The sequence below is a fragment of the Podarcis tiliguerta genome (genome assembly GCF_965153285.1).
Source record: "Podarcis tiliguerta genome assembly, chromosome: 6".
Taxonomy (NCBI): domain Eukaryota; kingdom Metazoa; phylum Chordata; class Lepidosauria; order Squamata; family Lacertidae; genus Podarcis; species Podarcis tiliguerta.
Window position 1 is genome coordinate 33486701 of NC_139539.1, and position 18080 is coordinate 33504780.

The 18080-nt window shown below is 38.8% G+C and overlaps 1 protein-coding gene across 9 annotated transcripts in view; it reads right to left on the bottom strand.

Moving 5' to 3' along the window:
• The window catches only part of SYCP1 (synaptonemal complex protein 1), a 41085-nt gene extending 24695 nt beyond the window's left edge, over nt 1–16390 (bottom strand). The window contains exons 1-13 of one of the 9 annotated variants that reach the window (XM_083444296.1): nt 16064–16390; nt 13666–13776; nt 12876–12954; nt 12447–12481; nt 10958–11122; nt 10169–10236; nt 8295–8368; nt 7785–7843; nt 6418–6487; nt 5598–5671; nt 3698–3806; nt 2394–2488; nt 2112–2296 (exon numbers count right to left, since the gene is read on the bottom strand). In XM_083444296.1, coding sequence (XP_083300422.1) covers nt 2112–2296; nt 2394–2488; nt 3698–3806; nt 5598–5671; nt 6418–6487; nt 7785–7843; nt 8295–8368; nt 10169–10236; nt 10958–11122; nt 12447–12481; nt 12876–12954; nt 13666–13773 — 1121 coding nt within the window. In that variant the 5' untranslated portion in view covers nt 13774–13776; nt 16064–16390. Of the gene's footprint in view, nt 1–2111; nt 2297–2393; nt 2489–3697; nt 3807–5597; nt 5672–6417; nt 6488–7784; nt 7844–8294; nt 8369–10168; nt 10237–10957; nt 11123–12446; nt 12482–12875; nt 12955–13665; nt 13781–15317; nt 15348–15628; nt 15718–15742; nt 15855–15914; nt 15939–16036 lie in introns of those variants that run through there. The other 8 variants (XM_083444291.1, XM_083444292.1, XM_083444297.1 and 5 more) reach the window with 8 other exon arrangements.
• Between the last annotated feature and the right edge of the window lie 1690 nt (nt 16391–18080).

An 18080-nucleotide genomic window follows, 5' to 3' on the forward strand; every position in this document is an offset into this window, starting at 1 on the left:
TGGTAGAAATTGTCACAGCTAAAAATTGGCTGCTGTTTCTTTAATGCTAGAAGAACTACCGTAAGTAAGCATGAGGCAGTGGCCTTCAATGACTTATGCAACCTTTCACCTAATTGTACCTGTATATATAGAGTGGTCAATGTTAGTGTTTGGTGTGGGTTGGTTGGATGGTAGAAAGCTGGTTGCGTTTGGTGTGTGTAAAAGCTGTCAGTTGTGGTTGGAGAAGAAGACTTTTTAAGAATAAAAGCAGCAATACTCTGCAAGAATACTCTTTCTCAAAGACTCTTTTGTGCCAACTAAGGTACGAGGACCAGGCAAAGGAGTAAAAAGAAGGTCAGAACCTTTTCTTTTTCAAACACTGACAGAAATGTCTATAGAAACATGGCTGTAAAGATGCATTAAACCTGAGTGGCAGGTTGAGTAACAGACCTAACTTTTCTTTCCCATCCTCAGCTGACTTTGCCCCATCTCTCCTTTCTCTTGGTCAACAAACAGAAAAGGAAGGATCTTTTAAATAATTTTATAAAAACAAAAGATATCATTGGAATTCCTTAAATAGTATTACTATGTGTGAAGTTTTTGGTTTTGGGACTTGGGACTTTGACACAAGAAATGGCTCCAGAAAAGGTGAGGACCCTGGGCAGTTCCCAGTAACCCTGCTGACTGAGCTTTACAACAAAGAGCTGAGATTTTGTGAAGACTTGTGTAGGCAAACAGAGCTTATTCTGCAGTTGGCCTTGACCTCTTGGAGAGCTGGGTGTGCAGATTTAAAGGACCCTTGTCAGATTCTACAGGCACTTACTTCTACACTTGTACACAGAGAAAATTAAACTGGATAAATGGAGTTGCAAAGGTTAACTGGTTCCAGTCACTGCATCACTTCCTTGATCAAATTAGCAGTTCCCCCACCCTTACCACATTTAGTTTTTAAAAAATCAAAAACAATTGGAAGTTAGTCATGGATCTCCCAGCACAATGTGCTTTGGCCATAAAGCAGCATTTCCCAAACTTGGGTGTCCAGGTGTTTTTGGACTACAATAACCATGATCACTGGTCCTGCTAGCTAGGGATGGTGGAGCCTGTAGTTAAACAACAGCTGCAGACCCACGATTGGGAAACCATGTTCTAAAGTAATACGTTAAATCCAGTCAAATATAATATTTTTCCATTTCCATATCCTCAACTATAATACATACTACATGTATACAAGTTATATACAAATGGGTGTTCCATGCACACTTCCTCCCCCTGATCCCATTCTGGGTTTGTTTTTAAACAGATGATATAGTGGGAGCTGATCAGGATGAGTACCACAATGCATGGAGAGAGGGGGTTAACCTTTTGCTTCATGAAATTGTCCTAAGAACAATCCCCCGCAAAAAAAAATCAAAAACAGCAATTTTTTCAGTTTTGTAAAGTCATGAGTAACAATGAGTGGATATATTAGGTCAACTTGGCAGTTAATCTTTTTAAACTTTGTTTACTAAACAGAAGTAAAATAAATATGCTAAATTAGATTACTCTATATGAGTCTAGGGCAGTGGTTCCCAATTAGCTAAGTACTGTGGACTTAAGCCCCTACTTTTGAAAATTTTGATATTTCTATGGTAGTTTAATGTGCATGTTGCTATGGACCCCCTGAGGTCCATAGACCACCAATTGGGACCCACTGGTCTAGGGCATTAGCAAATTTTCCAGTGCATATTACCCCAAGCAAACTACCCTAATTTTTTTTTTGAAAACCCGCCTCATTATTCACACCAAAGGTATTATTCACCCTTATAAGGGAAACTGCTAGATTTCCCCTCCCATGTTCCATGGATGGTTGCTATTTAAAGAAGAAACACAAACTGTGGGGATACTGTTTCTACATAACCCTTAGAGAACAAATAATCATATCTGAAAGCTATTTTGGAATGGGGAGTATTTATTTTGTCCTGACTATATACCTGAACAAATACTCCTTTTCAAAGAGGGTTTCATGTGTAAAGACTTGGGCAAAGCTTGTAATTAAGTGACAGATTCTCAATGTTCATGTCATTCTGTGAAACCCTGTTATCACCAATTCTTATGCTATTCTTTCTTATGTATGCATGTAAGGTCATTTTTACCTCATTTCTTCTTTTTCTAGCAATTCCTTCAAACTGGAAACTTTGGCCTGGAGATCATCAATAACTGATGCACTTGTTCTTTTAAATTCTTTAAATTCTTCTATTGTTTCTTCCTTTTGTTCAGTTACTTGAATTAATGTTTTTACTGCAGTTTGCAACTCAGTTTCTAAACCCTTACAAGTATTCTAAACAGAATAAAGAATATATTGAAATTAAGATACAATTCAGAAAATTTGCACTTCTGTTCTGTATTATTGTACAAAAAATATTGCAAGTCCATACCTCTGCCTTTTGCAAAGAACTTTTAGTTTCTTCCAGTTCAATCAATAAGTCATTTTGTTTAGTCTGTGCTTTTTTTAACGCTTCATCATGTTGGTCTAAATTTAAAAGTAAAAGACAACACATTTTCAGATATTTCTGAGGTTTGGGGCAATCATAGTGGGTAGATCTCAGTTGTGTGAAAAAACCTGCCTGGCAGGAAGAGCAAACTCAGCTCCTGTTTGAAATCGCTTTGACTCGCATTCCATGTGCTCGGATCTTCCCTGGGCAGGATTTCAGGGGTCACACGCACACACACTCCAATCCCAGATCCTTCGGCATATCCATGCTTTGTGTCTATCTATCTGTCAGGGACTCACCCTGACTTTGTGTATTAGATTTGTTTAATAAAAAATTAAATATTCATTGTGTTTATTAAATAGTATTAACAATATTGCAAAAACTTTACTTAGTGATATGGAAATTTAATTCAGTGTGTGGCCTGTGGGTTCTGTGTCAAGGTCTTTTGGAGCCCACTTGGTCTATGAGGTTGGACTGCTCTGATCTAGACTGTACAGTATAGGTCAGTGTGAGCATATGTAAGGGAGTGTACATTAAAAATCACCCATAGGTGGCACTGCATGCCAGTGAGGTTTTACCAAATGACATCTCAACAAATTGTTGCCATGGAGGTGGTGGTAAAGGTACCTTCTACCATTTCTGGTGGGAAACCCAAGGATCTCTAAGTTTTATCCATAAATAAATGTCTAAAATCTGTAAAACTGATATGTCTCCTGAACTTGCTTTGTTGAATTTTGGCATGGACATGTGGGTACTTTATAACTTTTTGTAAACTACTTTGAGGTTTTCTCCAATTAAGTGGTATATACATTTTATGAAATTAAATAAATAATAAATAACTGAAGGATTTAGTAACATGGATGCTAGCTGCAACTATTATTTCAAGGACACAAAAATGGAAAGATTTAAAGAACTTGCAAATCATACTCTGGTAAGAACATGTGGACAATAGCCATTTCATTTCATTTGCAAATACTACAGGTCCCAATGCACAAATTTGTCTGTCAGCATCAATGAGAGAAATTTGGGTAGCTTAAACAATCTCTGTATCAATACCACTGGTATATTAAAGATGGTAGTTATTTGTATAATCATCAGTTTACAACATTTGCAATTTTTTGTTTGTTATTAGTGTTTATAAAGAAAATCTTTTTCTTAAAAAAAATCTGAGGGCAACCAGTTGGTTCAGTATGCTGTACCACTACTTCTAATAATGCTATTTGGAATAAAATCATAAAAATGCTTACTTTTTATTTCTTTTAACTCAGCAATAAACTCTCTTGATTCTTGTAACTGTAGGTTTATGTGTTTCATTTTATTATCTTTTTCACCATTTTGCACTGCCAAGTCTGACACCTAATAAAAAGAATAATTTATGCACATAAATAGCCATGCTTGCCATTTCAGCTTCACATTTCTGTGTTATGCACATGGTTTAATATTTGCCTTTTTAGATATAGAAACCATTATCAGTTACAGGAGATATGAGAAAGATCATCCTACAACATAATCTTACATTGCTGCATTCAAACAATAGACTAAACCATGGTTTAGAATTATGAATTTCATATTGGGCTTGCATGCTCCTCCTCCTGCGCAGCCATGAAGAGATCAGAAGCTTCCACTTCTGTTTTAGATTAATCACAATTTAGCATTTATTTCAAACTCTAAGCTGTGTTTAATGTTAATCGTGATTACTTGAAGCAAGCTAGTATCATAAATTATAGTCTGAAATCAGTTTGTTGGAACTAACCATAGTTAAAATTAGCTGCAGTTCAGATTCAAGGCATTACACAGCCACCATGACTAACAATCACTGATAGCCTTTTCCTCCATGCATTGGTCTAATCCTTTTATAAAGTCATCCAAGCTGGTGGTCATTATTAAATCTTGTGCCAGTGCATTCCATAGTTTAACTATGTACTATGTTCTGAATCTTCTAACATTCATTGAATGACTCCAGATTCTAGTGTTATGAGAGTTGTAGAAAAATGTCTCTCTATACACTTTTTCCACCATGCAAAATTTTACATGCCTTTATCAATAATTAACCACAGTGTTGTGTTATCTGAACTGGGATCTGTGGTTAGTTTAAACCAGTGATGGCTAACACCCCGTTCAGAGATCTAATCTGGCTCCCAAGACCCCATCGACTGGCAAAAAGAGGAAAATATAAAGTAGACAGCGCTGAGGTGGGTGAAGTCCAGCACCCTGAAGCAGATACAAGTTGGCCATTCCTGGTTCTCAGATTGATCATTTGATGGAGGAGGGCATTAAACCCCCACCATCAGTTGATCTACATGGATCAGCTGAGGAGGTTGAGCTATATGCCTCTGCGTGAGTGAGTGAGTGAGTGAGTGAGTATGTACATATTCAAGAATGTCGCATGGTCACAGCGTTAGAATAGAAGAACCCCCAAATACAGTGGTACCTCGGGTTACATACACTTCAGGTTACATACGCTTTAGGTTACAGACTCCGCTAACCCAGCATTCAGGTTAAGTTCAGGTTAAGAACTTTGCTTCAGGATGAGAAATCGTGCAGCAGCAGTGCAGCAGCAGCAGCAGGAGGAGGCCCCACTAGCTAAAGTGGTGCTTCAGGTTAAGAACAGACCTCCGGAACGAATTAAGTTCTTAACCTGAGGTGCCACTGTAGCTCAATGAAGACTGAGGAATGCTGAAGGGGGGGAGAGAGATGTAAAACCAGGTATAAAACTGCACCAGATGTGAAACTGCAAGATTTTGCTGCATGTTCACTTTTTATTTTTACTTATTAGTTACATTTTTTACAAAAAGTAACTCATGTGACTAACAAACACATTCATACTTATAAAAAGGCAGAATTAAGACATCCCACCAACTGCCTGAGGCCACAGCTAATTAAAAGTCAACAGCCTAGCAAAATAAGAAATGTTCTGGCCTGGCACCTAAACGTAGATAATGATGGCACCAGGTGTGCCTCCCCACAAAAGCATTCAGTAAGTGGGAAGCCACCACTAAGAAGGCCCTTTCTTGTGCTGACACCCTCCCTCTGAGGATGCACATGAAAAAGGGCCTTGGATTATGAACGTAGAGTCCTGGTTGGTTCATGTGGGGTCTTGTTAATAACTAACATAATGTTATTAATCTCAGTAACAATAAAACAAACCTGTTTTTCCATTGCATCCATTTCTCTTTTGTGGACTTTTTCAAGTTGTCCTATTTTTTCTGCTTCTTCTTTTACTTCCAAAATAAAAATCATGGATATTTTTAGTAACTACATGACAATAAACATACTAAAAGAGGAAGACAATTCACACATTTATAGATATCACTCATTCATATGTCAATGTGTATGTTCACACATCCTGCTAAACCAATTATGGAGAACCTGTTTCAGCTTCAAAGCTACATTCACTCATGGCGGCTTTTCAGGAATCACATACCAGTGGCTGATGGGCCAGAAGCAAAAGTGGACAGATCAATAAATGATTTTTATTTATTTATTTTGCTTTGTACAGTAGGCTGTTTCTATACAGATTCACTCATCCCTCTCTATCTTCCAATCAAGAGGCATTATCAGAGGTCAGCTAGGCTCAAAACACTCAAGGAGGGTATAAAGCAGGATCAGTGGGAGAGTGGGTGTGGCTCAGGAGGGATGTGGGTCAACCAAGGGTCAGATAGAGAGATATGAACTACTACCATTTGGCTACAATGCCTGAGGTTTCTCACCCCTATGCTAAATTATAGTTTAGCACCACGTGCATGACCCAGAATGAGTTGCAGCGTGAATCTAGCTGGTGTGCTCTCCTTGGCTTGCTTTTTCCATGTTGGGAAGCCAGGACAGCAACTGTGTCCCACCCGTGCTACCTTACTAGCTACTGCTGATTTCATCCAAGCTCTACCCATATCCCAGGCTTCTCCCATCAGTAACCACTTCTTCTCTCAAATAATTACACATATGCCATAAATTTTTAAAAGATTCTCACATTTAAAAACCATTTCCAATCTGGAGTTTTCTGCTTGTACACGAAGTTCCTCAAAGGCATGTATCATTCTCTAACAGATGTAAATAAACAATTAGTAACAACAAACTTCCTATAATGCCAGTGAATATATGCTGAATTCATTTTTAAAATATTTAAAATTCACACCAATTGGATAGGAAATGGGGGGGTTGCATTGCATGTGACATCATGATGTCATGTCCAGGCGTTCCACAGCAGCTTGTTTTCCATGGCCAGCAGCGCTAGCAGCTCCTCCTGCTGCTGCTGCCATGGCCCAGGGGCTGCTTCCCCTCTGCAGCAGCAGCAGGAGGAGCCACCGCAAACCACTGTAGCTGCACTTCCGCATTGGTTTTGGTGTCCTAGCAGGTCTGTTAGTAGCCCAGCAGTCCTTATGGCATTAGCAGCGGCTTGGGAGGCATTGCGCCGGCAGCCTGGTGGGCCTTGTGTTAGCAGTGGTAGCCACTGCACATCCAGATGCTACAGAATTTTGAGGGGGCCCAGCCCCCTCTTTGAAAATTGGGGGGGGTCAAAGTCCCCCACCCCGATGGAGCCCCTGACACCAATAGTCATTCACTCAACGGTTAGAACAATCCCTTGATATAAATATTTTTTCTTAAGACATTAAAGCGTACCTACTAATTGAAAGCATTGCTGGATCATCTTTAAAAAGGTAGGTGGATAGTGTGGTTTTCAAGGGGAGAGGCAACAGATGAGTGAGGAGGGAATAACCCACTCCCCATCTGTTTTTCTGCCAAACACAGCAAACACACATCTACCCTAGCTGGAGGAAAATGTAAGGGAGGAGAGGGGAATAACAAGTGACGCAAAGAATAAGGGCTAAGTGCTCTCCCCACCACCACCACTTGCCACCTCTCACAGATCGTGCACTCTAACCACCTTTTAAATGGTTAGTGGAGACCAAGATTCCCAGATCTGTCTACTATCTAATATTTAATTCATCCCTGAGTTAATGAAATAAACAGTTGCACATTATTACCTTATTGATAATAAGTAACTCCAAACGTATGGAAAACTGCTCTCAGCAACTGCACATAAATATTAAAAAACAGTACTGATACTTGTAGGATCTCAGGCAATATAACATCTGTAAACCAAAGACCAAATCCTTGAAGGATGCTATCAGCTGAATCCTGGGTTAACCACAGCTCACACCTCTCCTTTTTAAAAGGTGCTTTTTCTATATTTCATTTTTTCAAAGGAAAATGAAACTATGAGAGGCAAGAGTTTGGAGCAAAAAGGAACTGAAAGCAGGTGTGCACCATCACAGAGGACACCAGGGTGCTGTGTGTGTATATATAATGCTACTATAAAATATGTGTCTTTTTTACCTCCGTGTTATTATTAAGATCCACATACATCTGTCTGGTTTCCTCTTGTTCATGTTCATCTAAAACAAAATTAACAATATAAAAGATTAAATATTTATTTTAACATGTAAAAAAAATCAGAGATAAAGTAATAAGAATAGCAATGACCTGTTATTCTACTAAAATTCCCAAACTCTAGTGAGTCTTTAGAGACAAGATGTTTTGCAACTAAGGAGTCACAACTCAGAATGGCTTTCTAGTACTCCCATCATATGGAATTGCTCTTCAGTTCATCCCAACAAAATAATGTTCTCCTACTTGTTTTTAAGGATGCAAAGGAACATCTGGAGTTTAAAAATCAGCACCTTGAACTCCTGTTTGTAAGACTATAAGCTGTTGCTTTTCCTGCAGAACTGACTAGCAAAGCAGTTCCCAGTGTAAGGCTAACATGGGAAAGGAGGTTATAAACAGTCTATGAGAATCTTTGCGGGGGGGGGGGTGGAATGCAAACACTTTTAAAGAGATATTTACATTTGTTAGACTTCTCCATCAATTGCATGCACTTTTCTTTGAGCAAATTGCACAAATGTCTTGTAGCACTGTTTCTGGGGAGAAAAACAGTTACATCAGCATTATATCCCTAGTATTATTTGTGTCCATTATGCTTTACAGAAAAAAGTAATGAAAATTTGAAATCCTGTGAAATCTGTATCACCCAGGCAAATAAGGGGAGGGGGGAAATAGTAAAAAAAAAACAAGATGTCACCCAGTAGACACACCCAACAAACAGCTACAAAGAAACCACAACATTTCCTTATGCACAAGCTGTCATGAGGATACAGATGGGTTGCTTGCCTAGAGAAACCAGTGGTGCCCTAGCAACTAGGACAAGGGTTCAAATTGTGCTACAAAACACTGTCTCCATGTCTTTATAAATAAAGCCAGCACTTTGCTTGAACAAGGGAAAGTGGCAAGGAAAAATATAATATATAGAAAGGAGAATTTGATGTGGCGTTCATCTCGCTTCAGGCCAAGGGAGCTGGCATTTGTCCAGACAGCTTTCCAGCTCATGTGGCCAGTATGACTGAACCACATCTGGTGCAATGGAACACTGTGACAGAAACCAGAGCGCACATAAATGCCATTTACCTTCCGCCACAGCGGGACCTATTTATCTACTTGCACTGGTGTGCTGTCAAACTGCTAGGTTAGCAGTAGCTGGGACAGAGCAACAGGAGCTCACCCTGTCGCACAGATTCAAACTGCTGATCAGCAAGCCCAAGAGGCTCAGTGGTTTACACCATAGTGCCACCCATGTCCCACCTAGAAACCACATTAAGACTTATAAAGTGCTAAGAAATATCTCCTAGTAAGGCATCTGTAATTTGATGCAACATGGAATCTGTCAGTTGCAAAGGCTGCCCTTATGGCAAAGGGACAAACTAATCAAAAGGAAACACAGTAATAGATGGGTCTGACACAGTAAAAGGCAATTAATTTACATGAGATGATTGAAACTAATAAAATTCTTCACTTGAAGAACAGAAAGCCAAACCAGAAGCTCTTTGTACTTGCATTTGAGCAGGCCTCTCTACCTCCAGAAGCACCTCCACTACACACCTGTCACATACAGTCAGGTGGCAGGGAGACAGCCATTGAGTCTGGCCAGTATGTGGTTGAACAAGCTCCACCATATATCAGGCTTTCCACTGATCAACAGCAGCTGCTTTTGCCACAGTCCACCCCACAACTATGCTGAGAAATGGCTGCTGCCATGGTCAAATTGTATGGGGGAACTGCAGAAGCCATTGTGGAACTATTATTGGACATATTCAGCAGGACCACTGAAGTCACACCAGCTATGTTGCCTGCCACTCTCCCATCACCACTGTTATGGACAAAGTACAAGAGGAGTTGTAATACTCCGCTGATATCTAGCACTGCAGCACACTGAGCTTCTTAGAAACCTTGCCCAAGGTTTCAAGCCAAAAGTCACTGATTGCCAAGGTGAAAAGCCCTCTCCACCTGAAAACAATCAGGAAGGGAAAAAATAAGGAGGGGAGGGGCACACAGAAATGCAGCTGTGAAAAGTGGTGTTTTTTAAAACACACTAAAGAAGACACAGAAGAATACCGGTAGTTAAAAAAAAGAGCAAACAAAGTATGGCAAAAACATGCAGGTTTTGATTACTTTTTGTGACTTTATGAGCCAGTGTGGTACCAAGGACAGAAGAACAACCTGAAAAACTTGTGAGTCCTAGATAGGAATAGTTCTCCTTTTATAAAAGATAAAGGTTAATCTTACAGATCTCTCGTGACAATGAGTGTAATTAGAAGGGGTAATTAATTGCCTCATACTATAGCATAAACAAATGATTACAAAATTATTATCCTAATATTACTTACTCTTTTAGAAGATCTTTATTTTCATGTATTACATCTTCCAGTTTTAAGCTTAGTTTTTCATTTTCAAACTAAATTTATAAAACAAAGATATAAAAAGCATGCTTTTGTCTGGATGAACTAATAATTATCACTATCAAAGGGGGAAATGTCAGTTTCCCAAAATACATATTTATTAGACTTGGGTATTGTTGCATTTATTACATTACAAACTACATGTGCATTTTAAAAGCTTGAAATGAAAGTAAGCTTGAAAGTCACAAAATTCCAGCAAGATCCCATGATTTACATACGCAACCTGTACAGTACATGTTTTAATTTTACCAGTCTTTATTTAATACCCAAGCAAGAAGTAATCTGTAAGCAAGTAGGTCATCCTCAATAATTTATACAACATGATACTGTACAAATGGACTCAACTTCTTCTTCCTGCAAAATCATGTACAACACCTTTCCCTCAACTCATGACAGGGATTGGGGAAGAAGAGAGGAGGGCTGGACAATGTCAGCACACATTTGCAATCCTAACCCCCACCCGCAGGGCTTTGCAGAATGGTGGAGCCACAATCACATTTACAGCCTGGCCACTCACAGCAGCCACAGCAGACTAGTGGGCAGGACAAGAGGGTCTGATCCCTGCACCAGCTTGAGGCTGGAGAGTGTAGTAGGCTATGACAATCCCTCCATGTGCAGGCATTGCACCCACGCTGGGATGGACTGTGCCCTAATTTTTTAAAAAACATTTTATTCTTATCTTATAATTATATATTTAAAAATGTTATCAACACTAGCCTGTAACTCTTGAATAGCTTTACGTAGTGCTTCTATAATCTTTCTGTTTTCTTGCAATTTTCTTTCCTTTTCCTTTAATTCATATTCTGTAGTGACTTTCCATCTCTTGATCTTTTCAGCTTCTTTGTAAAGCCTTGAATAAAGCTCATTCATTGTCTCCATGTTCTATAAAGGCAGGTTTAATAATTTATTATATAATGTTTAATTTAAAGGTTTTTAATGAAATGCCTTTTCATTTAAATTTTGATACCCACATTGGCCATAAAAAAAAAAACTGTTCGTTGTGTGCACCAAGGACAGTATGAAATATACAATTTAGTAATGAGACAGTGACTGAAATTCTATTTACTTAAAACATTTAGCATGTTTAGATAACATGCTAAACAACATAGTTAGTTAAACAACATAGAGGATAAAATTTAACCCTGAGGTTCCATGGTACTGAAAAGCACTCCCCAAGCATCATCCTTTGGAAATGTACATCTAAGTAGGAGCAGAACCACTGCAAAGCAGTATCACCCACTCCTAACCTGGACAGCCACTCCAGAAGGATACCATAGTCAATGGTATCAAAAGCCATGGAAAGTTCAATGAGAATTAACAAGGACATATTTCCCCTGTCTCTCTCACCCAACAGAAGTCATCATACAGGATAACCAAGGCAGTTTCTGTGCCAGAACTGGACCTAAACCCCGATTGAAATGGATCTATAAAATCAGTTTCTTTCAACAGTGCCTGTATATTCCTAAATTGAGAAACTAGGTGTCAGCATGGTGAAAGAACATAGGTGGAAAGTTGAGAACTGAAACTAATGTGATCCAGACACATTCAGATAATGCTAATAATAGATTATTTTTATTGTACACTACACAAAATGTAGTGTTATGAGTTTGAGTGTGCCAGGCTCCCCTAAAGGAAGGTGTTAGAATTTAATCAAGTCTTGGGGGGGTTAAATTGAATGCCAGATTTTTAATCCCTGGACCCAGCTTCTGGTGGTCAGGAGATCACCTGAGAGATGGGCCATTAAGAGAACAAAGGAAAGGTAATGGATCATTTTAAAAGCTAAGCAGAGGGGGCTCTGTGCCAGAAAGCAAATGGGTGGGGCCCTCCCTCAACTCAGAGTCAGCTGTAAGACAAAAGGCCAAAGTTGAGAGTTGGCTATGATGTAACCTAGAGGAAATAATGTTTGAGGCTGGTAAAGGCAACAAGTTGTAAAGAGGGTCAGAACACAATGTTTGATTTCTGTTTGAATCCAAGGCTGCAGCTATGGGAGAAACAAGAGCCTCTTAGGGTGCTGATGCTATGAACCCCTCCATCATAGGCTTAGGTTGTATGTATGTGTAAATAAACCATATATCCTAAAGACACCACAGTCTCTGCTGTGTCTCATTTCAAAATGGAAACTCTGACCCTGAGTGAGCACCTGGAACCCCTGGAATATTGCACCACTCAGAGATATGGGTGGCGTGCAACAGTATATTTAACTCACCTCCATTTCTAGCTCAGGAACAGGTTTTACAGGTTCTGGAAATACAACATTTAATGTCTGATTATTTAACAATAAATATGCATAATTATAAGTTACAAACATTATAATAACAATACAACTGAATAACAGTATTAATTCCTAAATTGCTATGTGTTGGTCTTATTAATAAGTGTATGTCCATACAAACATCATAGGCTACAAATGGAATACAGAATATATTGGCTTCTGACTTACCAAAAAATAATAGAAAGCAAATGAACGGCATATATAACAATGTACAATTTTAATACAAACAACACAACTTTAAATACTGCAGAAGTTCTCAGAGATGACTCCAGCACAAACTGGCTCTAGTTCTAATGGTTACTTCACTTTTCAAGGTCTACCATTCCATCTTCTTTAATATTTATTTTTATGTTTTAATCTTACCTATGACTTCTATATGTTTTGACATACTTTTCATCCCAAAAGGCAAGTTATAATCATCTTCAGTTCCCTTGCTAAAATCCTGGAAAAATAAAACATTATAGAAATAATAATACCTTTTAATGGACATGCTCATCCCCAATCATAAACAGATTACTTGGAAATGCAATATGCTAAAATCAATAGGACTTACTGCCAAGTTATGAAATCAGGTTAAGCTGTCATTTAAACTAATTCTAATTTAAGGGTATTATGGTCTTAGAAAATATATTCATACTGGGCAATTTCATAACTTCAAGCACTCCATTCCAAAAGGCTAAGAGTAGGTTATGTAGACGTGGGCAAAGATCAACTCAGATGTTTTAATGAGAACATACGGGGAACTAGGAATTTAAAATAATAATAATAATTTTATTATTTGTACCCCGCCCATCTGACTGGCTTGCCGTAGTCACTCTGGGGCAAACCATAAGTGCAAGTGGAACATACTAGGATATAGGATCATAAACACATAGACACAAATAAACACAGGAAGCCGTATTATAATAGTGTCAGATTATTTGCCCATGTAGCCCAACATAGAATGAGTTGAGTGTCTACTTTTAATTTTCATATGAATGGCATTTTCCTTTAGTTTTGTAGTTTCAAATTTCAAAACTTTGGAATGTTGCATTTTGAGTTATCAATGTTTAAGTGTGGATAAATGGAAATACAGGTAATCTTTAATTTTTAAAACACTGGTCAGCTTTTGTAAACTTGCTATATATATTTTAAAGTAACAGTTTTTATTTACCTGAAAACATCGTCCATCTCGTTTGCTTGTCTGTGGTTTGACTGCAGATACTAGGGTATTATTCAGTATTGGTGGTACAAACAATTTAAAAGATTTCTCCTGTTCCATTTTCTGTCTAAATGACACAAGAATTAAACTCTCAAAATAACACTAGCAATACTAAATTTATGATAAAATGTACTCAATATGTTGCATTATTTTCAATCCCTTTCTATGTTCTGCAGAACAATATAATTTATCATGCTATTAATCCTTACAGTAGCCCTGTCAAGTAGACTAGTATTGCAATATGGAAAATGGAGAATTATTGATTTATTGGATTTCCCAAGTTAAACAGAAAATAACAGAAAAATAATTCCAACGTTGTCATTTGTGCATTATTAGGCCAACAACAACCAAAATATCACAAAACAGTGTATAAGCTTTCAAATTCTCTTGAAGTCTTTATTCTTTGTTCCTTCTTTCCTGTAGCCCTTGGTGCAACCTGAAAGCTGCATAGTGCTTAAGGAGCCTCCTTTTAATGTTTCCTAACTCCTCCCACATTCCATCTGAAGACTGATGAGATGCAGACTCAATCACTTCCATAGCCAACTTTTTTTCTCCCACCCACTCCGCTTTATTTATAATTGGTTTATTTATAATTGTAATTATTTATAATTTTTCTATACCACCATCTGAAGCACAGGAGCCAACTCTTAGGGGCCAATACAACTTTGCCCACCCACCCCCCCAAAAAAATTGAGCTCCCCCTCAATTGAACAGCCTTGCCATTCAAAAGGTGTGATTGCACCTCATCATGTGACTGATTATGCAGCGTGGGGCTTGCCTCCTCCCACCCCGATCCAAAACTATCACAGGGTAGTTTACAATATAAAAACACAAAAATGCATACTGTAATAACAAACAAAACCAATACAGTTTAAAATGCCATAGATTGTTTAAATGTGTAAATGATTAATAGTTCTGGGGAACTCAAAAGCTTGTAATGCACACTATTTTGTGATATTTTGATTGGGCTAATCAAGGTGTTTCCCTAATATGGATTTTGGAAATTTTCTTGTAGGCCAACATAGCTATATTTACTTTTTGTAAAATTATATACTTTGTGTTTGGAAAACAAGCCTTTTGTAATACTTATAAACTTTTTATTGTGACAAGTTGTATCAATTGATAGTGTTCATCATTCTCTATTAGAATATTGTAGATCTACTGAATTCAACGTACAGCTCTGTGCAACAAACAATCCAGCACTATTACACTGTGTATGAGAATTTAAAATGCATTCCTTGTGAATGATGAACAGAAATATGAAAACAGTTGGGCATAATCATATTTTGCCATAGTACCTCTATCTGAACCAAACAGTTGACAATTTAAAAATATGGCTGCTTCCAAACAACCTATTTGTTGAGCATTCATCCTAATTTTGTGCCACCAGGTTAGAACATTGTCAAATCAAGTGTTATCCCACACTTTTCAGTACATTTTCCTTAGCACAAAAAAACACAAATATTTGTGGGAAGTAGGTTTGCTGTGCAAGACCTCCCAATCAACGCTAATTGTGTGATGTGAATTTGGAAGTAGGTATTGAATCCTACCAGAAAATAGTGAGTCTGAAACTTTTGAACTTTTATGGTGGAAGTGCTTCAAACCTCTGTGAAAGCCATCTTTTCCCTCAATTTCCATTCATCTTTTCCATCAAACCTTTTGCATATAACCTCTTGGTCCCCACATAATGTTGCAGCCTAAATGTCTCTTAAAGAACTCCATACCATATTTTCAGTTTACCAGTCTGCATCACTCCCTTCTTTTGTCTCCCTAACTTTATCTAGTTTGAGATACTTCTACAGCAATTATATGTGACTTGTGAATCTTGCTGATGAAATCAGACTCAACTTTAAAGTTTTATATTCCAAATACTGTTGCAAGAAATGCAAAAAAAAAAAAAAAAAAAATCAAATACAGTAACACAGTTGAGGGTCACATGAAGCAGCGCTTTCCCACACAAGACACTTTCTTGCATTTCACATGTGTAAACTAGTGGCTAATATTAGATACATTTGACAGTTTTTCCTACCACCCTATTACCAGCATTCACGCTTGCACACAAATAGTGCAGGCGCCCCCCCCCCTTGTTTTTTGCATTTTGTAAAAACGACAGCAGCGCTGACTGCATCACTTTTTGCTGCCTGAAACTGCGAGTCAGGCGCGCAGATCTAAGAGGTGTTACCCTCTCCCTTCAGACGCACCAACTGACGCGAATGTGGGAGCTAATACTGAGGGGGTAAGTGAGCCTGTACGAGCGAGAGTGCTATAGGCTGAGAAAACGAAGTGGAAGGACAGATATATATGTATATGTGTGTGCATGTACCTTCTATGTATATGTGTGTGTATATACCTTAACGTCTCAAACGGCTGTAGGAGTATAGTGTACAAAGGAAAAGAAAAGGCGGGAAAAGCGTCCGGTAGGGGGCCGTGTGCAAAGGCGCGAGCTGACGGGTCGGCGGTTTACTTTAACGTGTCCTCTCCCCTTCCTCGAGGGGGCTCCATCAGGATTCCACGGCGTGAGCTGCCCCCTTCAGGGGGCGCGGGGGGGGGGAGGAGCGGGATAAGTTCCGCGATGATTTCGGCCCCTTGGGAAGGGGAACCACGTGCTTGGCCGGAACGTTGCTCCCCTGGGCTGCTGGCTTCGAGCGCCCGCCGCCGCTTTCATTTGACCACATCCAGGGCCCTAAGCTCCTGAAGGTAATGGGGCCCTTTATATGTCCAGCTGTCCTTTGTCAACAATAAATTGTCGCGGTTTTTTGTGTTGAATACAGTATATGCTATATGGTAATTTATGGACCTAATAGGTATCTAAAGCCATTTGCACATAACAGAATATGTATTTTATCAAAGCAATTGTCAAACTGAAATACAATTAAGAAGTATACTAATTGTTGTTTTTGTTTAGTCGTGTCCAACTCTTTGTTACCCCATGGACCAGAGCACGCCAGGCACTCCTGTCTTCAAGTATTTTAATAGTGAAATACAATTAAGAAGTATATTAATAGTGAAATAATTATTAAGATCTAACTTAAAATGATTGGGGGCCCATTACTTACATCATAGGAGCTTACACAACACAAAACACTGTTGGTGTAAGTAGGTTTTATTTTATTTGTTCTTTATCTTATTGTTTTGGAAATGTATATCCAGGGTTTTTTTCCCTTTAATTTTTTGGGGGGGCTCCCAAGAGATTGGGGCCCTAAGCTATAGCTTGTTTAGCTTATACACCGAAGCAAATGACTGCACTATATTTTTTTTTGTTTAGAGCTGCTTCAATAGGCTCTCAGCGCAATCCTATACAGCTCTGCCCAGAAGTAAGTTCCTACCCTAGTGCGTAGAGCACTGCAGCATTCATCACGTCTGGAGGAGTCGGCTTTCAGCTGAGCCCAGGTCAGAGAGGGACTTCTCCAAAGACCCTGTTCACACAATGAAACTGATGGCGAATTGAATGGCGGGGGGAAAGTGAGTGTCAGAACATGGGCTTGCCCGGAGGGTTGCTTGCATCCAGTGTTAGACCTACTGACATTAAGACCCGTTGAAATGAATGGGCATGACTAACAGACCCATTATTTGCACTGCATTCTCTGTGTAGGAGGACTAACACTGAATATAACCCAGAATAGCCGTGTGTCTTGCCTTACATTGGACAGCCCTCTGTTTGAAAGGCTGTCCTCACAAAGTCAAGTTTAAAGTAAAAGAACCATAAAGGAAAACAAAGGCCTTGAAATTATCCATGAAGAGTTAAGCACCTGGACAGCAGACTGAGTTATTTTATTTGTTTGTTTGTTACAATTTATATACCGCTTGATTGTAACAAGAAGAAGCAACAAACAACCTCAAAGTGGTTTCATCTGGTAACTATTACCCCTCTTATGGTGAGATGTGTTGTATTTCTATTTAAATTTAATAACTTCTTTATAAAATATAAATAGGCATATGCAGATTTTAATGCACATCTGCATCACCTTTTGCACTCTTTCTTGTTACTGCACATGCAACCACTGTAGAGAGATGCTGTCAGTCAGTTTAGGTCAGGGATGGGGAAACTGTGCCTTCCAAAGCTTGCTGGACTCTCAGTTCACCAGTGATCTCAGACTCTCAGCATGGCCAGTGATCAGTGGTAATGGGAGATGGAGAGCCCAGCAACATCTCTAGAACCACAGATTCCTCATCCCTGGCTGTTGGCAGTGCTGAACTACATGGACCAATAGCTTGACTCACAAAAAGGCAGCATCTTATGTTAATAATAATAATAATGTTTTTATTATTTAATACCCCACCCATCTGGCATGTTCCTAATATGCAAGGCAGTCACTTTAAAACACCTTTAAGATTCAGCTCACTATCTCATCCAGAATGTAGTGGAC